Consider the following 27,739-nt stretch of genomic DNA (forward strand, 5'->3'; position numbering starts at 1 on the left):
ACCATCTCGATTGGGTTCAGGTCTGGTGACTGTGGAGGCCAGGTCATCTGGCGTAGCACCCCATCACTCTCCTTCTTGGTCAAATAGCCCTTACACAGCCTGGAGGTGTGTTTGGGGTCATTGTCCTGTTGAAAAATAAATGATGGTCCAACTAAACGCAAACCGGATGGAATAGCATGCCGCTGCAAGATGCTGTGGTAGCCATGCTGGTTCAGTATGACTTCAATTTTGAATAAATCCCCAACAGTGTCACCAGCAAAGCACCCCCACACCATCACACCTCCTCCTCCATGCTTCACGGTGGGAACCAGGCATGTAGAGTCCATCTGTTCACCTTTTCTGCGTCGCACAAAGACACGGTGGTTGGAACCAAAGATCTCAAATTTGGACTCATCAGACCAAAGCACAGATTTCCACTGGTCTAATGTCCATTCCTTGTGTTCTTTAGCCCAAACAAGTCTCTTCTGCTTGTTGCCTGTCCTTAGCAGTGGTTTCCTAGCAGCTATTTTAGCATGAAGGCCTGCTGCACAAAGTCTCCTCTTAACAGTTGTTGTAGAGATATGTCTGCTGCTAGAACTCTGTGTGGCATTGACCTGGTCTCTAATCTGAGCTGCTGTTAACCTGCGATTTCTGAGGCTGGTGACTCGGATAAACTTATCCTCAGAAGCAGAGGTGACTCTTGGTCTTCCTTTCCTGGGGCGGTCCTCATATGAGCCAGTTTCTTTGTAGCTCTTGATGGTTTTTGCAACTGCACTTGGGGACACTTTCAAAGTTTGCCCAATTTTTCGGACTGACTGACCTTCATTTCTTAAAGTAATGATGGCCACTCGTTCTTCTTTACTTAGCTGCTTTTTTCTTGCCATAATACAAATTCTAACAGTCTATTCAGTGGGACTATCAGCTGTGTATCCACCTGACTTCTGCACAACACAACTGATGGTCCCAACCCCATTAATAGGGCAAGAAATCCCACTTATTAAACCTGACAGGGCACACCTGTGAAGTGAAAACCATTTCTGGTGACTACCTCTTGAAGCTCATCAAGAGAATGCCAAGAGTGTGCAAAGCAGTCATCAAAGCAAAAGGTGGCTACTGTGAAGACCCTAGAATATAAGACATATTTTCAGTTGTTTCACACTTTTTTGTTAAGTATATAATTCCACATGTGGTAATTCATAGTTTTGATGCCTTCAGTGTGAATGTACAATTTTCATAGTCATGAAAATACAGAAAAATCTTTAAATGAGAAGGTGTGTCCAAACTTTTGGTCTGTACTGTATGTATATATATATATATATAAAAATCTGAATATTCCGCTTGTCATGTTACTATCATATTTTATGTTTTTATATTTGTATGTGGTATGTGTAATGTTTGTGATATGTATTATAATAATGGTTTATTTTGAATGCATACACGGCCATCACGGTGACCTCGTGCTGGTGAACAGGTGGCAAATTAATGTCCCTCATTAACTATGTTTATATGTCGGTCAGCACTCGGGTCAGTGAGACCATGATTAAGACTTAAACGTCGAAACGCGTAGGTCCTTGTAGTGCACCATATGGACAATTGGTGTGGAGCAATGTTTTAATGGGCACAATAAAAGCTATGTTTTATTTTAAGAAACTAGCCTGATTTGCTGGATCATCCTTTCCTTTTTTTCTCAACTATCTGTTTATTACTTTAGTTATATTGGGTTTGTCTATATTTGTACCTACATGTTATTAGCAATCAGTGCAGAAAGAGAGATCATTCCAAAGGGTTCATTTAATTTTCTGTACAACTATATCCTGACTGTTGCTATAAACCAATAGGCTACATATTCATTCTTGATGTCTTCCAAATCTTTAATCCTTCTCCCTTTTTCTTACTTGAACCCCTAATCATTAAGATGCAGCCAAAGCAACTAACGCAATTTCAATATAAAAACAAACAAACACATTAAGTCTGTTAAACTATATCCTAATTAATTATATGAACTGTAAAGATACCTTCCAGAATGAAAAGTGGGAGTAGGGATTGAGGACCCCCTGGTCATCATTAGTTCCCATCAATTCATCAGTACAGATGGAGCAGTTCTTCTCGCTTCTCCAATCGTAATAGGGAATTGCAAAATCTTCATCTCCAGTCATAATCTGCATCTGTCTCTCCAAAAACAGGAGACCTAATCGATGCCATCCAGGAAATGTGGGCCCTTGGTGGGCAAAGTTTTTCTCAGGGATAAATGTGCTATTAATCATGATAGGCTTCATGGCGTAATAATGCATCCACGCAAAGACATCATAGAGAGAAGCATCTACAAAGCGGTAAGTCTCACGATGATGCCGGTCTCCTGTGCTCAGGACAACAAAATCTTGACTTTTTGTAGTCTTGGCCAAGGCCAAGTAACTGAATAATCTTTTCTGTTCCAGAACCGTCAGTTCCCGGATTTCTCTCCTTACGACTATTTTCTTCCTGTCACATTTCTCACCATGAAAACCAAATTTGCAGTCACCACAATCAAAGCCACTATAGTTTCCAAAACACTCGCAAGTATAATCATAATAGTGTCGTGGCCAATCTAGACGGTCATCGTTGTACTGGGGAATCTTCTCTCCTGATGAAGCTATCCAGTCTTTGCATCTCCCACGACCAGACAGGGAACCACATGGGCTTTTGTCCTTCCAAAGTGGACAGCAACTCTTGGTGCGAAACGAAGCTTCAGTAGTGCAGACTCTAGGGAACTGTCCCTCCACAATGCCAAGGCTAAAAGTGAAGATGACTATGAAGCTAAACATGTCTTCAAAAAGTGTTGGGCACCTGAAAACAGAAAAATATTAAATAATCTTACTACTTTTAATCCTAATTTAATTAATTAAATATATTGGGAAAAAAGAGATAAACTACCAATGTTTATGCTCTTTTTCCTGATTTTACCAATAGCCTTTTTTCACATGAGACATATACAGGTGCATCTCACTAAATTAGAATATCATCAAAAAGTTAATTTATTTCAGTTCTTCCATACAAAAAGTGACACTCCTATATTATATAGAGTCATTACAAACAGAGGGATCTATTATATAGAGTCATTACACACAGAGGGATCTATTATATAGAGTCATTACACACAGAGGGATCTATTATATAGAGTCATTACACACAGAGGGATCTATTATATAGAGTCATTACACACAGAGGGATCTATTATACAGAGTCATTACACACAGAGTGATCTATTTCTCGTGTTTATTTCTGGTAATGTTGATGATTATGGCTTACAGCCAATGAAAACACAAAAGTCATTATCTCGGTAAATTAGAATACTTTATAACACCAGCTTGAAAAATGTTTTTAAAATCCAAAATGTTCTCCTGAAATGTATGTTAAGGAAATGCCCCCAATACTTGGTCGCGCTCCTTGTGCATCAATTACTGCATCAATGCGGCAATGTGGCATGGAGGGATCAGCCTGTGGCATGGAGGGATCAGCCTGTGGCATGGAGGGATCAGCCTGTGGCATGGAGGTGATCAGCCTGTGGCATGGAGGGATCAGCCTGTGGCATGGAGGGATCAGCCTGTGGCATGGAGGCGATCAGCCGGTGTCATGGAGGGATCAGCCTGTGGCCCTGCTGAGGGGTTATGGAAGCCCAGGTGGCTTTGATAGCAGCCTTCAGCTCGTCTGCATTGTTGGGTCTGATGTCTCTCATCTTCCTCTTGACAATACCCCATAGATTCTCTATAATAGATCCTCTATGGGGTTAAGGTCAGGCGAGTTTGCTGACAATCAAGCACAGTGATACTGTTGTGTGTAAACCAGGTATTGGTACTTTTGGCCGTGTGGACAGGGGCCAAGTCCTGCTGGAGAATGACATTTCCATCTCCATAAAGCTTGTCGGCAGAGGGAAGCATGAAGTGCTGTAAAATGTCCTGGCAGACGGCTGCGCTGACTTTGGTCTTGATAAAACACAGTGGACCTACACCAGCAGATTAGGTGAGTAACGCAGCACAACTGGACCAGGGTGCATGAGCAAGATCCAAGACCATAGAAATTATAGTAAAACCTCGGCACACCATAAATGGATTTTTGCTAATTTATTATGGCAGTCCACATCAAACGTTTCGGTCCACACCTGGACCTTCGTCAGTGTACCATATGCTAAAGAATGGGGAATTGGAGGAAGGAGTGGGAGGCGCAGTGTCCCTGACAGGGAATCCTAAGGCGCTGGTCGGGGTCGTTTGAGAACCTCGGACACGCGGTTTCCACCGCTGTTAACCGGCATAGTCCCTGTTAACCGGCAATTCCCCATTCTTTAGCATATGGTACACTGACGAAGGTCCAAGTGTGGACTGAAACGTTTGATTTGGACTGCCATAATAAATTAGCAAAAATCCATTTATGGTGTGCCGAGGTTGTATTATAATTTCTATGGTCTACACCAGCAGATGACATGGCTCCCCAAGCCATCACTGATTGTGGAAACTTCACACTAGACCTCCAGCAGCTTGGATTGTGGCCTCTCCACTCTTCCTCCAGACTCTGGGACCTTGTGGAGTGTGTCAATGACTGCCTTCTGGACATCTGTCAAGTCAGCAGTCTTTCCCATGATTGTGGAGCCTACTGAAACAGACTAAGGGACCATTTTAAATGCTTAGGAAGCCTTTGCGGGAGTTTTTTGTTAATTATTTTAATTTACTGAGATAATGACTTTTGTGTTTTCATTGGCTGTAAGCCACAATCATCAACATTAACAGAAATAAACACTTGAAATAGATCCCTCTGTGTGTAATGACTCTATATAATAGATCCCTCTGTGTGTAAGGACTCTATATAATAGATCGCTCTGTGTGTAATGACTCTATATAATAGATCCCTCTGTGTGTAATGACTCTATATAATAGATCCCTCTGTCTGTAATGACTCTATATAATAGATTGCTCTGTGTGTAATGACTCTATATAATAGATCCCTCTGCGTGTAATGACTCTATATAATAGATCCCTCTGTGTGTAATGACTCTATATAATAGATCCCTCTGTGTGTAATGACTCTATATAATAGATCCCTCTGTGTGTAATGACTCTATATAATAGATCCCTCTGTGTGTAATGACTCTATATAATAGATCCCTCTGTGTGTAATGACTCTATATAATAGATCCCTCTGTGTGTAATGACTCCATATAATAGATTGCTCTGTGTAATGACTCTATATAATAGATCCCTCTGTATGTAATGACTCTATATAATAGATCCCTCTGTGTGTAATGACTATATAATAGATCCCCCTCCGTGTAATATGACTCTATATAATAGATCCCTCTGTGTGTAATGACTCTATATAATAGATCCCTCTGTGTGTAATGACTCTATATAATAGATCCCTCTGTGTGTAATGACTCTATATAATAGATCGCTCTGTGTGTAATGACTCTATATAATAGATCGCTCTGTCTGTAATGACTCTATATAATAGATCACTCTGTGTGTAATGACTCTATATAATAGATCCCTCTGTGTGTAATGACTCTATATAATAGATCCCTCTGTGTGTAATGACTCTATATAATAGATCACTCTGTGTGTAATGACTCTATATAATAGATCCCTCTGTCTGTAATGACTCTATATAATAGATCCCTCTGTGTGTAATGACTCTATATAATAGATCCCTCTGTGTGTAATGACTCTATATAATAGATCCCTCTGTGAGTAATGACTCTATATAATAGATCGCTCTGTGTGTAATGACTCTATATAATAGATCGCTCTGTATGTAATGACTCTATATAATAGATCACTCTGTGTGTAATGACTCTATATAATAGATCCCTCTGTCTGTAATGACTCTATATAATAGATCCCTCTGTCTGTAATGACTCTATATAAGTAGAAACTGAAATAAATTAATTTTTTGATGATATTCTAATTTAGTGAGATGCACCTGTATATGGCTCCCAATATCAAGAGTTCTACTGTGGATGGCCTTCCATGCAATAATTGTTTTCTGACATTTACAGTCCCACCCAATTTTGCTAAAACCATTTCATCATGACATCTAGCCAATGTCCACCAAAGAACCCCAATACACAACCTATATTTATGTATCTCTATATATACACATATATATATATACACATATCGAAATATCAGATATATTGTACTGATCCTGAGGAGGGACAGTGCACGCTCATCTGTCCAGCCAGATTCTGTATTTCTCACGATGCTAGCAGTGATTTCATTGAGATCACCACAGTTCACACTGAGCTGCCTGTGGGAACCACTGCTTCGGTGACCTGCAGTAACCTCAATGACGTCAGCGCAGGTCACTGAAGCTGCATACCAAGTGCACCTCAGTGTCTCCTGGATTCATGGCTGATCGGTCACATCTTGCCACAGCTCAGCCATGAAATCCAGATGTAGCAGAGATGGATTAAAACGTGGGACATAAGGATTATCTTCTTGTCGGAAAGGTGAGGAATATTTTTTATTTTATTTTTTAATTTTACACTAATAAATAGGTAAATGAGGGTGGGGTGTGTTAATTTAAAATAAAGGCGTATGTGAACTTTATTCTGGGTGTTTTTTTATTACAATATGACTATGGGGTTAGTAATGGGGGCATCTCCATTACTAACCACTGGGTTTCATGTCAGCTGTCAAAAGGCAACTAGCATCAACCCCAACCCTATTACCCCACTTGCCACCGCACCAGGGCAAGTGGGAAGGGAGAGGCTAAGTGCCAGATTTGGTGCATCTTATTGATGCGCCATTTCTAGAGTAGCTGAGGACTGATGTTGTTAGCTTTGGAGGGGGGCCAAGACCCATGGCCTCTTCCCTGGCTATTAATATCAGCCCACAGCTGTATGTTTAGCCTTTGCTAATTAGAATTTATAGGGAGACCCTAGGTCTTTTTTTTATGGGATCCCCCAGTAAACTAACCTGTAAATGCTAAGCGAACAGCTGTGAGCTGTTATTAATAGCCTGAGAACATTTAGAGCTAAAGGCCCCTTTTCCTGAGTATTAATATCAGCCCCCAGTGGTCGGCATTCTCTCTGCCGGATATGAAAAACACGCGGGAGCCCACACAGTTTTTTTATTTAATTTTTTATTATACACACAATGTTCACAGTGGGTGCTGAATACAACTCCCATAATTGCCATCTGCTCTCACTGATCGCAGGGAGAGCAGGCAACAATGATGTGAGCTGCCTTCAGCATCTGCTGCCTGGAAACAGCGTGAACTGTACTGCTTTTTCCCAAGCGCCGGTACGTGTCACACTGATGACACACGGATGGCATCCATGTGTCGTCAGGGTGCGGGACGTTTTGCGGCCTGTGCTGCTGATAAAAAATGGACATGTCAGCATGTTTTTCCCATGGACACACAGTCCATGGAAACACACTGATATGTGCCCAGATCCATTCATTTGAATGGGTCTATGTGTGTAAGTGAAAACTGTCGCCACACATACTGGAGACACTGATGTGTGAAGGAGGCCTTACAGAGCAAGAGGAATTAAATCATAACATTTTATACATTTTATCCGAAAAGTAGGTAATGTGTCACAGTTGTGTCAGAAGTGACAGAGAGTCGCCCTGCAGTTGGTTGCAGGAGATCTCTACATTTTGCATTACAGACACCTTCTTAGAGGCTGGCCTAGCGGCTACCTTCCTCTGGCTATTTAACACCCTGGCCTGGGTGTATAAATACCTGCTGTCTGCTTGAGGGAGGTGCCGGAAATACTCACATTACCCCTTGTGAAGGCTCGGAGCAAGTGCGTTACTTCTTCCTCTCTGGAGCTTTGAGGATGGGTGTTCATCTCTCTGAAGTCCACTAAAGCTAAGTTATCTTCCCTTGTTTGTTTCCCATTGTTGTCTTTAGTGGTCAGTGGGGATCGACTAGCGCTCATCCCCCTCTCTTCCCCAGCCAGGGCCAAACACCAGGGAAAGACAGGGTGAAGTTCGCGTGCGGCGATTGGTGAAGAGTCAATATAGGGATGTTAGTGGAGTCAGGGTGATATTAGATCAGCCTAGAGTCTGGGCCCCCTTTTCCCCCTTCGTGTTGCACTTAGTCTTTCCTACACATAGCATGACACAATGTTTACACAAGATGATATAAAAGGGACAAAATAGTATACATATTCACATAAGATAAAAATCAATAACAAAAGAAAAGTACTAAACCTGTGTCATTGCAATGGCACAGATCTTTTTTGGAGTGAAGCACTCATTTTAGGGAAACAGTACAGAACCACAGCGAACTTTGTCTTCCAGGACTAACAAAGACAAAATCTCAAAATCTGCTTTTATTGGATGAAAACCAGATTCACATACCTCTCTTTGGTGAGCTCATATGCGGGCTGATCATGGGATGTGGCTAGGGTCCCAAAAATTAAGAGAACTCCAATTTTCAGGATATGTTTGCCCCTGGAAGTCCCAGGCAGGAGATATTAATGTCATATTTCCTATTATGATTTTAGCTTTCCATAGACAGAAAACACAGAATATTTAATATTAACCATCTGTCAGATTTTAATTTGAGACTGATGCGGTAACCGCCCAGTGATGCAAGTCAATGCATTACTTTCGCCACTTCGTAACAACGTGGAAAATTTATCTGCCATACCTGTAGGACTTATGCGGTTCACAAAAAAAACAATATTCATAACTGGAGTCCAGGCTCAAGCAGTCTGCTTCTAGTTCTCTGACATAGGGAGTAAAAGGGCAATAAGACATTTCCACAGAGGTAGAAATATTAAAAATACAAATGCAAGGTATTAATACACAAAACAGTGTGCCCGTGATGAAAACAGTGTAGGTCAAAAATGGAAAGGTCTCATCCATATCTTTGGTAGCCGAGGTAGCCCAAGGGGAAAGGTACTGGAGGAAGGGGAAAATAATCAGGTAATCCTAATATCCCCGGTGGTGCCCCATGCATATACTCCTGCCCTAAACATTTCAGTCTCATTGTCAAGACCTTATCAGGGGAATCAAACATTCAGAGGGGGGAGGGAATGATAAGTTGTACGTCATATAGTTAAATAATATGGTCCTATACAGGGCCATGCAGTGGCTGAGATTTATCGCTTTTGCTATGGATTGACATGGTGTATTTTTCATTGTAAAACTAGGTCCATTTCTTATATTATAGGCACTTTAGCACAACTAGCACTTTATATTTTTATATCTACTAAGATTTATTGGGATTCCTCCTAATGTATCGTGCAGTACATATTGTGGTATTGTCTATATTACCTCCCTTTGCAAGCCACTACTATTGAGGCTGGGGCACATTATCAGCCATGTGTAAGTGACAGGTTTTGGTCTTTTTGCTTGTGCCAGGATAAGGGGGCATTTTTCATCATTTATAAACTAAATATTGAATGAATTCTAACTAGTGTTGAGCATTCCGATACTGAAATATCGGGTATCGGCCAATATTCGCGGTATCGGAATTCCGATACTTAATTCCGATACTTTTGCAATATCGTATACCGGAATCGGAAGTTCCCATAATGCAATGAGCCATTTTCATTTTATTCAGCCAATGAGGATCCTAAGAAGTGTGGGCACATCCTGTTAGGCATGTAGGCATCTTAACTAATGGCGTGGCTGTGATTGGCTGCTGAAATGATGTCATGATGCACTATAAAAGCCGCCGCCGCCATTTTGTGCTCACTCTGCTGTGAATTCAGTTAGGGATAGGACGCTGTTGTTCTGAGGGACAGTTTTAGCTACCTATTTGGTCTATTCTGCTTTACCCAAGCTACTTTATAAATTGCTGTGCCTTGCAGTGTTAGTGCAGAGTTCTCTGTGCTGTTCACCGCTTTCTGCAAGGTCTCTGTGTGTGAGTGCAGCTCACCCTGTAGTGTGTGCTTCAGCCACGTCTGGTTGTAGTGCGCTCAGTGTGTGTCACTGCCTCATACATTGTCCTTTTTTGCCAATTCATAATTTTTCCTGATTTCTCCTATTAGTGTGGTGGTTCCATCCGTATTCAGCTACATTGGTTCCAAACACACTATATAGGAGTAGTTAGAGGAGCCTTTCTGCAGCATTGGGCCCTGTAGCCCCAGCCAGATTAGTATTAGCCTATTTTTTGCAGCCTCATCTATTGCATTGTAGGTTACCTTCCTACATTGTAATAGCTACAAAAAGTTTGTGATACTATCGTTATTATATCTTTAGGCACATCCAGTGTCTTTTTGTGACAAAAAAAAACTAAATAAAGTTCACCAAACACTCCACTTTAAAGTTGTGTAGGCTACATTAGCTCATATTAAAGTCTAGTCCACACTTTATAAAATTAGTGTTTCTTATACCTGTTAGCAGCTGTTCAGGAATAAGCACACTAAGCCCTTAGTACTTTTCTGCCTATCTTTATCAGTCTACCAAGATGAAGAAGGCAGGGAGTAAGGCATGTGGTCGTGGGCGTGGGCGTGGAGTTTCTGCAGGGAGAGGACGTGAGGATTCTGTGCCTGCAGGGAGAGGACGTGGGGATTCTGTGCCTGCTGCGGGCACCAGTGACTCAGCATCCCCCAGTTTTACCAGGGAACAGTCCTTTATGCGCAGCTTTGTAGGAGCTAGCCGTACCCCACTGCTGCGGGAGGACCAAATTGAAGCCGTTGTCGGATGGATGGCAGCTAACGCATCGACTTCAATTAGTTCCAGATCCTCTCAGGTCCTGAGCACTGAAGAGCACCCATCTGTCTCTTCATCACCTGCCAAATTGCCCAGGCAGTCAGAGAGCCCTGGACAGGAGCCATCTCTACTTCTGTTCTCTGAATCTCTTGGCTTGGAAAGAGGGGGCCAGCCAAGCAGAATTCGAGAATTTGAAGAAGAGGTAGTATGCAGTGATGCACAACCGTTTTGTCTCTCTGAATCTGAAGAGGCGGGTGGGCCAGTGCCTATGGTCAGCAGCACACCTCAGTACGCATCTGATGATGAGACTCAGGTGCCACTTTCTGGTGCGTACTGTGCTGTCGAGACTACCCAGGAGAAGCAGTTGTTTGAAGAGGGTGGTGTAGATGATGAGGTCCTTGACCCATCATGGCGTGAGGGACAGGAAGGTGGTGGGAGCAGCTCTGAGGAAGAGATTCCCCGAACAGCCCAAAAAGGAGGGAGAGGGAGGGGGCAGACTTGGTTGCCTGTAGCCTCCACTTCGGCACCCATTAGGAGCATGGCTCTTCCAAAATCCAAAGCGGGCGCTCCCAAGACTTGCAGTGCCTGGTCCTTTTTTGACACAGTTGCAGATGACATTTGCTTTGTCAAATGCAAGCTGTGTAATCAGAAGGTGAAAAGAGGGAAAAGTGTCAGCAACCTCAATACCATAAATATGTGGAAACATGTGCGGACCAAGCACGTGGTGGAGTTACAAAAACACACTGAAGACCTAGGCCAACCTACAGCACCACCTACCACCTCTTCAGCTCGTGTTGTAGCCTCTTCCTCCAGCTCACACACAGCTGGTTCGGCTTCCTCACAGGATCGCCATGGAAGAATCTCTGGCACTGTTGTACAGAGACACAGTGTAATTCCACCCACAGCACCAATTTCCCAGTCATCCTCACACTCCCAGGCCAGTCTACAGCCATCGTTAGCACAGGCATGGGAGAAAAGGCGCCCATACTCGGCAAACCACCCCCGAGCACAGGCTCTGAATGCTGGCATTGCTAAACTACTGGCCCTTGAAATGCTATCATTCAGGCTGGTGGAGACTGACACATTCCATAACTTTATGGCATTGGCAGTCCCACAATACAACGTGCCCAGCCGATTTTATTTCAGCAGGCAAGCCGTCCCTGCCCTGCAACATCATGTGGAGGGAAAAATTAAACATGCGCTACAAAACGCCGTCAGTAGCAAGGTCCACCTGACCACCGATGCGTGGACCAGTAAGCATGGACAGGGACGATACCTTTCCCTCACTGCCCATTGGGTAAATGTTGTGGAGCCGGGTACAGATCTTGAGAGTGGCGCTGTACGTATTCTGCCAACTCCAGGGATTGCAGGAATCCAGTCTGTACACATTGACTCCTCCTCATACTCCAGTTCCTCTGAATCAGCGCTGCAGGAGCCGTCACGGTCTACCTCCACATCGACCCGTGAACGGTTACCTGTTATGGTGACCAATATGAGCACAGCCGTGGCCAAACGTCAACAGGCCGTATTAAAATTAATTTCTTTGGGGAATCGAAGCCACACAGCGCAGGAGCTCTGGAATGCCATCAAGCAGCAGAGCGACGTGTGGTTTGTGCCAGCGAATCTCCAGCCAGGCATGGTAGTGTGTGACAATGGCCGAAATCTGGTGGCAGCTCTGGGCCTAGGCAACCTCACTCACATCCCATGTCTGGCACATGTGCTCAACTTGGTCGTGCAGAGTTTTTTGAGGGACTATCCGGATCTTGATGCACTGCTTCACAAGGTCCGCATAGAGTGCGCTCACTTGCGGCGTTCCAGCAATGCAAGATCACGCATTGCAGCTCTGCAGCGCCGATTACGTCTTCCGGAACATCGCATCATATGTGACCTACCCACCACGTGGAATTCAACATTACATATGTTGGAGAGGTTGTGTGAGCAGCAGGCAGCAGTAATGGAGTACCAGCTGCAGCAGGCACAAAGAAGTCGCAGTGCGCGCCGTTCACACTTCACCACCACTGAGTGGGCCTCTATGAAGGACATTTGCCACGTTTTGCGTGCCTTCGATTATTCCACGCGGATGGCGAGTGCAGATGATGCACTAGTCAGCATGACTATCCCCTTTATCTGCCTGCTTGAAAAAACACTGCAAGCACTAAGGGACGAGGTTTTGGAAGAGGTGGAGGATGAGGAGTCACAAATGCCATCTGCTTCTCTACAGTCTGCGCAACGTGGTTCCTCACAAAGGCCTAGGCAGGGGACACTTTGTGAGGAGGATGAGGAGGAGTCAATGGATGAGGAAGACATCTGTCCAGAGGAGGGAGGTACACAATGCTCTAGTAGTCAGTATCTAGAGCGAGGGTGGGGTGATGCAGAGCAGGCAGAGATCACGCCTCAAGCAGGGGACAGCGTTTCTTGGCCAGTTGGCAGTCTGCAGCACATGGTTGATTTCATGCTGCAGTGCCTGAGAAACGACCGCCGCATCGCCCACATTCTCAACACGGCTGATTATTGGGTGTCCACCCTCCTAGATCCTCGCTACCGGGACAACTTACAAAGCCTCATAACACCGTTGAACCGGGAGCGTAAAATGCGGGAGTACCAAGACGCACTGGTGCATTCCATCATGTTCTCCATTCCAACCGAGAGCAGTGCTGCTAGTGCTTTACAAAGCAGCTCATTGCGTCGAGGCAGTGGAGGAAGCTCTGCACAAAGAGGGAGCAGAAGCAGCGCCTCAGCACAAGGCAAGACCAGTATGGCCGAAATGTTTTGTGTCCCCGCCGCCACAAATGTCTACACCATCACAGACGGCTCCAGTCAGCAGGAGGCAACGTTTCCGTCAGATGGTGACAGACTACATGTCTTGCCCTCTTTGTGTACTCCCAGACGGCTCTTCTCCCTTCAAGTTTTGGGTCTGTAAGCTAGATACATGGCCAGAGCTAAGTCAGTATGCATTGGAGGTGCTAGCTTGCCCTGCTGCTAGTGTATTATCGGAACGCGTCTTTAGTGCCGCAGGTGGTGTACTAACAGACCGTCGCATGTGACTATCCTCCGATAACGTTGACCGGCTTACTTTTCTCAAAATGAACAAGGCCTGGATCTCTCATGAATTTGCCAGTCCTCTTCCAGAATAAATAATTGTTGGCAAAAGTATCCAGGTCTCCTGTTCTGTTCATGTTTCTACCACCTGAACTGTAATCCCTGAGCTCCAACACCGCCAGTTGGCGCTCGGAAGTGCCGTCTGCACAGTCAACACTTGCTGCCGTGTCATTGGGGTTCAGTAACGTCAGCTGTTCCCCGGCTGTGCGGACGGCAATTTCTCCTGCTCTGTCCACATTCTCACTACTACAGATTTTAAAGTTGCTCCAATTACACCTCTGGCTCCTCTGTTTTTAGTATTTACCCTGGGCTCCAATACCGCTAGTTGCTGCTCAGAAGTGCCGTCTGCACAGTCAACGCTTGCTCCAGTGTTATTGGGGTTCAGTAACGTCAGCTGTTCCCCTGCTGTGTGTCCGGCAAATTCTCCTGCTTTGTCCACATCCACTGTACTACTGATTTAAAACTTGCTCCAATTACACCTCTGGCTCCACTCTGTTTTTAGTATTTACCCTGGGTTCCAGCACCGCCAGCTGGTTCTCGGTAGTTCCATTTGCTCTTATACCTTCTACTACCCATCCGGGTTCCAGTACCGTCAGCTGGTTCTCGGCAGTGCCTTTGGATTAGGTGCCTCCTTCTCGGTATCCAAGTTCCACCAACGTCTGCTGGTCCTTGGTAGTGCTTTCTGGCACAGGTACCTCCTGCTTAGTAACCGAGTTCCAGTACCGTCAGCTGGTCTTCGGCAGTTCCATTGGCTCTTGTACCTTCTACTACCCATCCAGGTTCCAGTACCGTCAGCTGGTTCTCGGCAGTGTCTTTGGCACGGGTACTCCCTCCTGCCCAGCCTGGTTCCAGCACACCAGCTGTTTCCGGGTAGTGTCAACGTCACTTTGCCTCCAATGCGTTGTCCTGTCTTGTTGCGGTTGGGTTAGCCGACTCTATGGTGCCTGCAGTTTAGGTGACTCCTATGTGGGCTGCGGGATCTGGCAATGAAGGCTGGTTCCATAGTGCCTATAGGACAAGCACCCCCTGTAGGACTGTGGGTTTTGGTAACTGCGGCCGGCTCGCGGCCTTGAACTTTTTTTTACATGGGTACCTTCTGCTACCCATCCGGGTTCCAGTACCGTCAGCTGGTTCTCGGCAGTGCCTTTGGATTAGGTGCCTCCTTCTCGGTATCCAAGTTCCACCAACGTCTGCTGGTCCTTGGTAGTGCTTTCTGGCACAGGTACCTCCTGCTTAGTAACCGAGTTCCAGTACCGTCAGCTGGTCTTCGGCAGTTCCATTGGCTCTTGTACCTTCTGCTACCCATCCGGGTTCCAGTACCGTCAGCTGGTCCTCGGTAGTTCCATTTGCTCTTGTACCTTCTACTACCCATCCGGGTTCCAGTACCGTCAGCTGGTTCTCGGCAGTGACTTTGGCATGGGTACTCCCTCCTGCCCAGCCTGGTTCCAGCACGCCAGCTGTTTCCGGGTAGTGTCAACGTCACTTTGCCTCCAATGCGTTGTCCTGTCGTGTTGCGGTCAGGTTAGCTGACTCTATGGTGCCTGCAGTTTAGGTGACTCCTATGTGGGCTGCGGGATCAGGCAATGAAGGCTGGTTCCATAGTGCCAATAGGACAAGCACCCCCTGTAGGACTGTGGGTTTTGGTAACTGCGGCCGGCTCGCGGCCTTGAACTTTTTTTTACATGCGTACCTTCTGCTACCCATCCAGGTTCCAGTACCGTCAGCTGGTTCTCGGCAGTGCCTTTGGATTAGGTGCCTCCTTCTCGGTATCCAAGTTCCACCAACGTCTGCTGGTCCTTGGTAGTGCTTTCTGGCACAGGTACCTCCTGCTTAGTAACCGAGTTCCAGTACCGTCAGCTGGTCTTCGGCAGTTCCATTGGCTCTTGTACCTTCTGCTACCCATCCGGGTTCCAGTACCGTCAGCTGGTTCTCGGTAGTTCCTCAGCTTTCTTGTACCTTCTGCTACATTTCCAAGTTCAAGCTTTTTGAAATGGTTCTTGGTAATCACTCTGGATCTCCCTACCAACCCTAAGAAGACGAGGACCCCGAAGACAACGACCCTGAAGACGAGGACCCTGAAGACCACCCCGAAGAAGACGAGGACCCTGAAGACCACACCGAAGAAGACGAGGACCCTGAAGACGAGGACCCAGAAGACCAACCCGAAGAAGACGAGGACCCCGAAGACGAGGACCCCCAAAGACGACGACCCTGAAGACCACCCTGAAGAAGACCAAGAAGATGACCCTGAAGAAGTTGACCAAGAGGACAAAGAAGAGAAGACAAGCACCAAGATACAGAAGAACAAGAGACAGAAAACCAAGAAGCAGAAATACAAGAAGCTGCAGAACAAAAAGCGGAAGAACATTAAGCATAAGACTAAAAATCAGAGCAAAAGATAATATCTAAATTATAAGCAGAAGATGACTAAGCAGTGTATGGGGGTGAGTCCGTTCCTCCTCGTGGTGCCCCTGGAAAAGACCTGCTGCTGCAGGCCAAACTGAACGCGGACAAATCCTGTTGTAAATCTTTTGTGACGGGCAGAACGAAAGGTGTAATGTCCAACCTTTTATAGATAACAACTACAGGAATGCCTGTCACAAATAAGAATATGATGAAGAAGAAGAATATGAAGAAGATGAAGAAGTAGAATATGAAGAATGTAAAAAAAAAAGAATAATACGAAGAAGATGAAGAAGAAGAAGATGAAGAAGGTGAAGAAGAAGAGGATGAAAAAGATGCTGAGGATGATGAAGGAGAAAGTGTGGGAGAAGTAAAAAAGAAGGTGAAGAGCATGGAAGTAGTGAAACATAAATATCTGACAAAATATAAAAATACTTAACATAGTCAATATTTCCATAACTCAGAACGTCTTAAAAAAAATATTAATTCCTGCTATTCCATTTGATTGGGCTAAACCTCTATGCCTTTATTGTCTCCCCCACCTCCCCCAATACATTCTACATTATTCTTAGTTGTTTTCCTTCATGTAAAATTAACCTACAAGGAAAGAAAGGGTTTATTTTCATTCCGATATTTCTGTCCCATTGACTTGCATTGGTTTCCGGTATCGGAATCGGCGATATCCGATACTTTTTCGGTATCGGTCCGATCCAATCCGATCCGATATTTCCCGATATCGGAAGGTATCGCTCAACACTAATTATAACACTATATTAAGGATATTGACTAGTTGTGCTAGTAGCCCTCTTTTTGCAGGGATGCCTTTCATGTCTATGGTGGCATAGATTTGTGGTGCTACTAAATATATATATATACAGTAGAGACCAAAAGTTTGGACACACCTTCTCATTTAAAGATTTTTCTGTATTTTCCTGACTATGAAAATTGTACATTCACACTGAAGGCATCAAAACTATGAATTACCACATGTGGAATTATATACTTAACAAAAAAGTGTGAAACAACTGAAAATATGTCTTATATTCTAGGGTCTTCACAGTAGCCACCTTTTGCTGTGATGACTGCTTTGCACACTCTTGGCATTCTCTTGATGAGCTTCAAGAGGTAGTCACCGGAAATGGTCTTCACTTCACAGGTGTGCCCTGTCAGGTTTAATAAGTGGGATTTCTTGCCTTATAAATGGGATTGGGACCATCAGTTGTGTCAGGTGGATACACAGCTGATAGTCCTACTGGATAAACTGTTAGCTGCTTTTTTCTTGCCATAATACAAATTCTAAGTAAAGAAAAACGAGTGGCCATCATTACTTTAAGAAATGAAGGTCAGTCAGTCCGAAAAATTGGGAAAACTTTGAATGTGTCCCCAAGTGCAGTTGCAAAAACCATCAAGCGCTACAAAGAAACTGGCTCACATGAGGACTGCCCCAGGAAAGGAAGACCAAGAGTCACCTCTGCTTCTGAGGATAGGTTTATCCGAGTCACCAGCCTCAGAAATCGCAGGTTAACAGCAGCTCAGATTAGAGACCAGGTCAATGCCACACAGAGTTCTAGCAGCAGACACATCTCTACAACAACTGTTAAGAGGAGACTTTGTGCAGCAGGCCTCCATGGTAAAATAGCTTCTAGGAAACCACTGCTAAGGACAGGCAACAAGCAGAAGAGACTTGTTTGGGCTAAAGAACACAAGGAATGGACATTAGACCAGTGGAAATCTGTGCTTTGGTCTGATGAGTCCAAATTTGAGATCTTTGGGGTTCCCACCACCGTGTCTTTGTGCGACGCAGAAAAGGTGAACAGATGGACTCTACATGCCTGGTTCCCACCGTGAAGCATGGAGGAGGAGGTGTGATGGTGTGGGTGTGCTTTGCTGGTGACACTGTTGGGCATTTATTCAAAATTGAAGGCATACTGATCCAGCATGGCTACCACAGCATCTTGCAGCGGCATGCTATTCCATCCGATTTGCGTTTAGTTGGACCATCATTTATTTTTCAACAGGACAATGACCCCAAACACACCTCCAGGCTGTGTAAGGGCTATTTGACCAAGAAGGAGAGTGATGGGGTGCTACGCCAGATGACCTGGCCTCCACAGTCACCAGACCTGAACCCAATCGAGATGGTTTGGGGTGAGCTGGTCCGCAGAGTGAAGGCAAAAGGGCCAACAAGTGCTAAGCATCTCTGGGAACTCCTTCAAGATTGTTGGAAGACCATTTCCGGTGACTACCTCTTGAAGCTCATCAAGAGAATGCCAAGAGTGTGCAAAGCAGTCCTCAAAGCAAAAGGTGGCTGCTTTGAAGAACCTAGAATATAAGACATATTTTCAGTTGTTTCACACTTTTTTGTTAAGTATATAATTCCTCATGTGGTAATTTATAGTTTTGATGCCTTCAATGTGAATGTACAATTTTCATAGTCATGAAAATACAGAAAAATCTTTAAATGAGAAGGTGTGTCCAAACTTTTGGTCTGTACTGTATATACATCCTTTGTTCTGTTGCCTTGTTACTTGGCTGTTGCATCTATATGTTCCCAAAAGGGCTTGTTTTTTGCTTGCTGGAGTATCCCTTTCTTGTGAGGGGTGCCTTACCTGATTATCTTCCCTTTCCCCTTGGGCTACCTCGGCTACCAAGAACATAGGTGAGAACTATCTGTTTTTTACTTGCACTGTTTTCATCGTGGGCACGTTCATATTCTAAGCGCAGTGTTTTGTGTATTAGTACCTTGCATTTGTATTTTTAATATTTCTACCTCTCTGAAGAGACAATTTGCATATTTCCCAGAGGAGCATTGCAGCTTTAAAAGTCTCCTCACCTGACGTGCTTAACACGTCACTCTCCGCAAGGAGAAATATTACCCCTAGATACCGGTCTGACGCCTCTCATCCAGCCAAAACAGAACTCACACTTTGCACTGATGAGGAGCAGTACCCTGAAACACAGTGTCTGCAAATTGAGTTTCTGGTATTGGCTTTTATCCTAAGTCATGCGATAAGGCTCGTTAAATGGTCACTGACTTTTAGGATTGCTACTTCCTGTAGGTGGCACTAGAGTTCTAGTCCTCTTCCTTTCTGAAGAGACAATTTGCATACCTCTATATGTCACATGTGTTCATATGAGCATGGCTCTTTTTAGTTTTGCTTATAAAGGTTATGTTTTATTGGTACTCTCATTGCTTGATATAGAGTATGTGTAGCGCCCCGAGGGCTCGGTCGCTACAGAGGTATTGCATCTCACCCAGAGGTGTGATATCTCACTTCCAGGTAAGGATGGAGTATGGCTCAGGACCCTAACAACCACATGCACTACACCACATTTCCGGGGGGCAGGGCGACAATGCTCCCAAGAGTGAGCACAACTGTCCCTGTCCCTGGCTGGAGTGGGGGGAGGGAACACCTAGAAGGGGTAACCCGGTAGTGTGTGGGTGGGGAGAGTAGATCCAGGGTGCACTGTAAAGTAGGAGTATATAAGGTGGGCACCATCTTAGAGACAGAGTTCAGAAAGTGGGAGAGAGCAGAGAGAGAGGAGGCAGGGAGCAGGGGCTCTGTATGGGCTCTGCTCCGCAGGCAGGCCAAGTCTTAAGGCCTGGGCCTGGAGGAGAAGAAAGGAGAGGAGAGGAACGGAGGAGGCTCCAGGAGTGGAGTGAAGGGAGCCCAGGGGTGCGGACCGGCCAGCCGCCACCGCACGCCCGCCGCTACCAGGGTAGGGGGGTCAGGCCAAGAAAGGGAACCGGATCCCTCATCTAGTGGAGGAGAGCAACTACCCTCAGCTAGTAACCGGAGGCCGTGGCATTGTACGTGCACGGCCCCTCTCTACACCCGTTAGGAAGGCACCAAATAGGACCCAGGGAAATGGAACATACGTTTGCCCGCCAAGGCCCGAGGCAGCTGGACAGAAACGTGGTCAATTGTGGGGTACGACAGGCCAGAGAAAGGACACACGAAGGGGGTCCTGAAAAGCATTCCAAAGGTACCTGGGAGTTGGCCGTGCCCCTCACCTGGTGAGCACAGCACGACATGGGCAGCCATTACCTGCAGAAGTGGCTTGGAGTGTAAAACTGTGAGTAAAGACCCTGGACTGCATCACTGGACTCTGAGTCATTACTGTTGCTCCCGCGCACCATCACCCCCACCATCTGCACTCACTGCCCTGAGGCTATACTCCTCCCGTGGGGAGTTATACTACCCCCTGCTGCGCACACGACATCAGCCTCAGCGGTCTGCCCGCAGCGGCGGTTCTCAGTGACCGCAATCCACAGGTGGCGTAGTCGGACATTTAAACATTAAAACCCAAAGAAACAGATCCTCCACTGGTTTGACCACCCTGAGCCACGGCACCGGGTCGCCGCCACGGAGACTACAACCCCTAGCACGACACAGAGAGACCCGGCTCCGGGTATTCCCCTACACACACGGCTCAAGGGGCGCGTCAACTTTGGCGTAGTCGGCAGGATCGAAACCAACCCGTTATCATCGGGTATTGTGTGCCTAGAGACTGTTTCACTGTACTGAATGGTCGCCCGCCCCAGAAGAACAGACGCCATTATGTGTGTGCCAAAAGACAACAAGAAGCCACCTCCCATCGTGGGCCAGGTCCCGGAATAGCGCCAAAGACGGAGCCCACCCCCAACAGCCATGAGTGCGGCAGTAGAGATGTCCATCAACGTAGGGGGGCTGCCCCTGAGAGTGATTGTCAGCAGATTGCCCCGGGACCACCCCAACAGGGGCCGAAGGAAAAGAAAACCGAGGGGCAGGGTGTGGTTTGGATCAGTCTTGGCAGACCACACCCGCAGATGGCGGGGAGCGCCAGTCCCAGTACCCTGACCAGTGGCCTACTGCAGGCCGAAGTGGCTCCATGCAGCCTCACGGAGCTGATGACCCTGCTCCCCGGAGAGGACCCTGAATTCCTCCGGGCTGGACTGGAGGATTTGGACCGGAGGATGGTCCAGGCGCAGCGGGAGGCCATCGCGGGGTGGAAAGAAGAGATGGGCCGGCGGGTCGCGGCCCGGCAGAAAGTGGCGCTGCAAGCACCCGACAGCGTGCCTGCCCCTGAGGACAGAGGAGGACCACCGGAGGCGGAGAGCATCGCTGCAAAGGGAGCAGGTAAGGGGGACGCCCCTGATACCAGCCCGGACGCCACTAACCTGCCCCTGGACACTGTCGCGGAGCCAATCGCCCCGGAAGTCGCTGCACCTCCTCTGCTCCCGCCGCCTGCACCTAGGCCCAAAGCCCCAAGCGCGGCCGCCGGACCACGTCCCACGCCGTGCCCCTTGATCCCGGGTGCGACCGGAAGCGGCCCGTTCCAGGCCCGGTCGCAAGACCTGATGCCCCCAGGTGCCTTCCAACAACGAGCGCCCCCGGTCCCAACACTATCACCCCTGGGGACCGACTTATACAGTTAACTTGCCGGTCCTAAGGGAGATCCGGTCCCCCTGCTACGCGGGATGGGTTCACCATTGCCATCGGAGAGACCTGTCCGCAGCGGCCAAAGCCCAACTTCCACCGCTCCGCAGCCAGTCGCCATCCCCCAGCTCCCGGATGAAGAGGTCCAGATGGAGTAGGACCAGACCGGGGAGTACCTGATGAGGTTCTCGCAAGAGACGCAAACGGACGCAGCTCGCAGGCGGGAATTCTGCAGCCGGGAAATTGCACAGTTGGAGAAGGAGAAGCAGGCGCGGCGCCGGAGACAAGAACAGCTGCAGGCCCAGAGCGCGGAGGAAAAGACCCGGACCCGCCAAGACCCCCCAGGCTGCACGCAGTCCCAAGGTCACAGGAGTCGTAGTCAGGTTCCACCAGGAGAAGGGGTGGGGGTTCATTCTGGACCCGACAACCGACACAGACCTCTTTGTCAATCGGAGGGATGTGGAGAGTCGCCTGCCCGCGGGTAACCCGAAACGGGATCTATTCCCCGGGGATCAAGTGTCGTATACCCGACATCGAGGCCTGCGAGGGTGGTACGCCCTCAACGTTCAGAGGGTAGAGGAACAGCACTACCCTGAATTCTGCTATACGGAGGACCCGGACGGGTCTGAAGACTATGAGGAGCAGGAGCGTCCACGAGGGGGACACCGCAACTAGAGGGAGACCGCTACTGAAGAACAACGGCAGGAACTGTACATAGTTACCCATCAGGGTGAAAGAGTTTCAAGTCACGCCCGTTTGCAGATTATAAAAAGTTTGTTAAAGTTACCCGAAAAGGGTCTGTGAATTATCCGGCTGAGGACTGGGAGCAGCCAACCCTTTTCTATCCGGCTGAGGACTGGGAGCAGCCAACCCTTTCTATCCGGCTGAGGACTGGGAGCAGCCAACCCTTGTAAATAGTTGCACTTCTTAAAGTGCCCCCTATTGGTTTTATAAACACCTACCTCAACGGACACCTGAAGGTGTTTGAAAATTTGCACTTAGTAAATTGCACCTTGTTGGGTGACATGGACACCTGGTCGCGGCAAAGACTGTGATATGCTAAAGAGACTTCGTCGCAAGAATGCTGCTGAGAATAGTTTGTGTTTTCTACTTGAAGAGATGTTTTATATACATATATATGCCGAGAGTTATATATTTGAAAGAAAATGTTATATATATTAAAAAGTAAAGTTTAATAATGCTGAAAGTAACAGGAAAAGTTGTCTCCCATAAAGGGAAAAAAAAAAAAGAAAATGTTGAACTGCTTTTATATGGTTGCATTTAAAATGTTTTTGCATGTCTTGCAATCAATTGTCTTTTGCTCTGTTCCAGCCCGCGGACGTGCTGTGATTTACCAGGGGGGAATGTAGCGCCCCGAGGGCTCGGTCGCTACAGAGGTATTGCATCTCAACCAGAGGTGTGATATCTCACTTCCAGGTAAGGATGGAGTTTGGCTCAGGACCCTAACAACCACATGCACTACACCACATTTCCGGGGGGCAGGGCGACAATGCTCCCAAGAGTGAGCACAACTGTCCCAGTCCCTGGCTGAAGTGGGGGGAGGGAACACCTAGAAAGGGGGAACCCGGTAGTGTGTGGGTGGGGAGAGTAGATCCAGGGTGCACTGTAAAGTAGGAGTATATAAGGTGGGCACCATCTTAGAGACAGAGTTCAGAAAGTGGGAGAGAACAGAGAGAGAGGAGGCAGGGAGCAGGAGCTCTGTATGGGCTCTGCTCCGCAGGCAGGCCAAGTCTTAAGGCCTGGGCCTGGAGGAGAAAAAAGGAGAGAAGAGGAACGGATGAGGCTCCAGGAGTGGAGTGAAGGGACCCCAGGGATGTGGACCGGCCAGCCGCCACCGCACGCCCGCCGCTACCAGAGTAGGGGGGTCAGGCCAAGAAAGGGAACCGGATCCCTCATCTAGTGGAGGAGAGCAACTACCCTCAGCTAGTAACCGGAGGCCGTGGCATTGTACATGCACGGCCCCTCTCTACACCCGTTAGGAAGGCACCACATAGGACCCAGGGAAACTTAACATACGTTTGCCCGCCAAGGCCCGAGGCAGCTGGACAGAAACGTGGTCAATTGTGGGGTAGGACAGGCCAGAGAAAGGACACACGAAGGGGGTCCTAAAAAGCATTCCAAACGTACCTGGGAGTTGGCCGAGCCCCTCACCTGGTGAGCACAGCACGACGTGGGCAGCCATTACCTGCAGAAGTGGCTTGGAGTGTAAAACTGTGAGTAAAGACCCTGGACTGCATCACTGGACTTTGAGTCATTACTGTTGCTCCCACGCACCATCACCCCCACCATCTGCACTCACTGCCCTGAGGCTATACTCCTCCCGTGGGGAGTTATACTACCCCCTGCTGTGCACACGACATCAGCCTCAGCGGTCTGCCCGCAACGGCGGTTCTCAGTGACCGCAATCCACGGGTGGCATAGTCGGACATTTAAACATTAAAACCCAAAGAAACAGATCCGCCACTGGTTTGACCACCTTGAGCCACGGGACCGGGTCGCCGCCACGGAGACTACAACCCCTAGCACGACACAGAGAGACCCGGCTCCGGGTATTCCCCTACACACACGGCCCAAGGGGCGCGTCATATGCAGAGTGCCAAAGAATTATCTGGCGGAAATGTACAAAAGAACTCCCAAATACGAGAAGCCGGCACGTACAACTCGCCACCACCACCACCACGAGCAGATGCAGTATCACCTACAATTACATCACCTACTCCAGAGCTGAAAAAAAAAAGCAAGTCTTGCCGTAGAGGATCTTTTAGCCACACTTTGCCTGCACTGTGTATCAATGAGGCCAACACCCCCCCATTAATGACATCAACTCCTTAACATCACATTCTTTTTTCCCAGGTCTTGTTGACCAAAAAATCATCATCATCTCTGATTCAGCTGACATTTGCATCAGTGTGGGAAATGACCTGAGCTCCTTTTTCCCCAGCTGATTCCCACCTTTAGATTTGTCTCGGCTCAGAGTGCTACTACCACTTCTAGGGCCCGTGCCACCATTCCTCGCAGAGCCTGCAAAACAGCTTGATATGGGTCCTCCATCGTCTCCGACCTATTTCATCTGAGTACAAAGGCTGAATCTAGAAATCAACTGGAAGAAGCTGTTCTGGTGTAGTATCTTCCTTAGCCCATTGGGTGCTGTAGGGTTACATGTAGCTCTTTCAAAGATACTGCAGCAATACCTTTACTTAGGCAGTCTGTTCCTCCATTACTGAGAAATCAGTATTGGAATTGATATGCAAATTAGGCAAACTTGTAGATCTGAAGCCTACTGTATGTCATTCCAGCTCTATTCCCCACACAGTCCCCCTACTCATACTTGACTGACTGCTCTTTTGCCTGAATTCACACGCGTAGAGGTGGTTAGTCAAACAGGAAAAGGCGATGCACGGCAGGGAATAGAGCTGGTGTAATACTCCAGAGTTGGGTATTCCTAGAGAACTCTGTATAGGTTAAATGTGTATTGATGTTATAGTGATTCAGCACTTTTCATGCTAGTTTGTACAGTAACAGTCTACTGTCAACTGCAGGTGTGCACAGGACGCAGGAGCTTCATTCGGCCATTGGTGGTTACTCATGAAAGACTGTGGGGATAACGACATTCTGTATTTGCGCCTCATGTAATGTGATGGTTAGCGAGGATGGGACACTGAGGCCTAATATGGATAGTGACTCGCAAGGAATCTCTATAGCATCAGCATAGGACACCAGGCATTAGACAACTGGAGGGACTTGCTTGTAAGCTACTCATCTGTTTTCCCATTGCTCTGCCTCCATTTACCAAATGCTGCTTGCTCTAATGGAGCTGCTTACCATCTGCACATGTTGTTCTACTGTACTATCTATGGCTGTCACCATCAAGGCTGTGTGTGCAAAGTAAAGAGTTAAATGGTTCAACGTTAACCTGCCTCTGTGACTCTCTCCCATCTCATCTCCTGGTCGTTCTCCTCACCTAACATCACGGGGAACTCCATCCACATCTCATAGCCCAGAGGAAACAGTACAGCGTCATTTAACTCCCGCAGACCCGCAGCTGTGTGTCCCTATAATGTGACCTCCGCAACGCCATGCGTCGGGCACGGCCACCACCGACCTTGCGACCAGGGGACCGCAAGAGGATCCGACCCATGCCTGGGGTACTGGAGGGCTTGCGCCCTGCGCTCCGGAGCCCGTTACACTGGAATGACATCAGCTTCAGTACTACAGCCTCATTTGCATTCAGATGCTGATTTCTCAGTAACGGAGAAACAGATGAGACAAAGGTATACCTGGACTAAACCCCAAAGAGCATATTAATAGGTTGGGGGAAAAATCCTACTGACAGATTTCCTTTAAATTAAGCCTCTATCAAAAACTCTGTAACCCTAAAAATAACTATGCTTCTAGGTAGTGTAACAGTGGCATCTATCTTAGAAAAATAACACTGACATGCATTATCTGTATTAATTCATATTAATGTATTAATAGTTCTATATTGAATTTCTGAAAAGACACATTTCTGCGTACGTACTGTTCTTCAGAATATCTTTGGAAGAACATTATGCAAGTTTTTATTTGTGGCCTTGAAACTTTCCATTGAGAAAGAATGTAATATTCATCTCCCATAGAGAAGGTTTGAGACCCCTTCCTCATGGCAGTATACCCACACTATGTTAATAAGATGCTTGAAAGACGTTAGTTAGAAATGAATATCCAACTACTAGAAGATTGAATTATAACCAATCAGTAGTAAGATATTAATACAACCAATCAGATGCTTAAATTTTGTATCTTATGTGGTAAGACGACTCGCTCGGCTCTCCCGGAGGCAGACTCAGGACACACGTTCTCAGGTTACCTTTCTGCTGGTTTATTATCTGGCATAAACTCATGCAGGTTCCACAGGAAAGATGAACAAGACCCTCTGGGTTAAACGGGAAAACAAAACGAACTATAGCTCAGTCCATAGGTGAGCGGGATCCGCCTGCTCTCGGCAGCATAAACTGCACAGGTAAAGTCCAGGTAACAAGCTCTGCAGCTTCCACAACACTGTCTGGAGACTTTCCTCTCCAGACCACACTCCAGAGAAAAAAAAAGGACTGAGCTTTTACACATTACTCAGCCACACCCTGAGAGGAGGTAGGGGGAATGGCATCCCGCCCTCTTTGCCATTCCCATAAAACCATACACCCTTTAACAGAGTAAACCTACCAGCATATAACACGCTGGCAGAAAAATAAAGTAGGTCTTAGTTCACACAGGAGAGCATCCTGAGTGACACATACCTCCCCTCACATATAAAACCAGTGACACTGTCACACTTATCTATTTGCTACATCCAAAAAGATACTGTATAAATATGTATTAACATCTCTAATAAACGTGGAATCTTGTTATACAGAAAACTTATTCCCGCTGTCGACAGCATTGATCTGTGACACGAGGCTGATCCCTGCATGGCTGGTCCCCATAGTTGCTGTGACATTTCTTTGGTGAAGAATGTGGGCGCTACAATAGCATCATCGTGTATAGCGTGTATAGCATGTATAGCCAGGAACAGCAACTTGCATGGAGTTTTCTGTAGTGCAGTGGTAGTCACATTCGCCTAACATGCGAAAGATCCCTGGTTCGAAACTGGGCAGAAACACATTTTTCTATTAGAACCAATGAAATGAAACTGAATGGGAGAAGATACAGATTAAATATTAGAAAAAAACTTTTTGACAGTGAGGTGATCAATGACTGGAACAGACCGCCACGAGAGGTGGTGAGTAGTGTTGAGCGAGTATATTCTGTTAACCCTTTCGCCGAGTATGCTCGGGCCAAGCTCCGAGTATTTACAGCTGCTCGGTGATTTGGTTGTATCACTCCCGTGTGCATGATTTGCGACTGTTTGACAGTTTTAATACATGTGAGGAATGTCTATTTCTTACACATTCCTCACATGTAATAAAACTGTCAAACAGTCACAAATCATCACACGGAGCGATTCAACCATATCACCGAGCAGCTGTAAATACTCGGAGCTCACCCGAGCATACTCGGAACAGAACATACTCGCTCAACACTAGTGGTGAGTTCTCCTTCAATGGACGTCTTCACACAGAGGCTGGACAGACATCTGTCTGAGATGATCTAGTGAATCCTGCTTTGAGCAGGGGGTTGGACCAGATGACCCAGGAGGTC

At 46.8% G+C, this 27,739-nt stretch overlaps 1 protein-coding gene and 1 non-coding gene across 2 annotated transcripts in view; one reads left to right on the top strand and one right to left on the bottom strand.

Annotated features, from left to right (window-relative positions):
- Nucleotides 1–2,780, bottom strand: part of LOC141264151 (tyrosinase-like) — a 187,140-nt gene extending 184,360 nt beyond the window's left edge. Inside the window, exon 1 of the mRNA XM_073676458.1 lies at nucleotides 1,995–2,780. Coding sequence (XP_073532559.1) covers nucleotides 1,995–2,780 — 786 coding nt within the window. The remainder of the gene's footprint in view (nucleotides 1–1,994) is intronic.
- Nucleotides 2,781–27,126: 24,346 nt separating this feature from the next.
- Nucleotides 27,127–27,200, top strand: TRNAV-AAC (transfer RNA valine (anticodon AAC)). The gene has a single exon. It is a non-coding gene; the product is annotated as a tRNA-Val (tRNA).
- Nucleotides 27,201–27,739: the final 539 nt, after the last annotated feature.

This window comes from Phyllobates terribilis, unplaced genomic scaffold (genome assembly GCF_046119375.1).
Source record: "Phyllobates terribilis strain yellow unplaced genomic scaffold, ASM4611937v1 Scaffold_4__5_contigs__length_816908805, whole genome shotgun sequence".
Lineage (NCBI taxonomy): Eukaryota > Metazoa > Chordata > Amphibia > Anura > Dendrobatidae > Phyllobates > Phyllobates terribilis.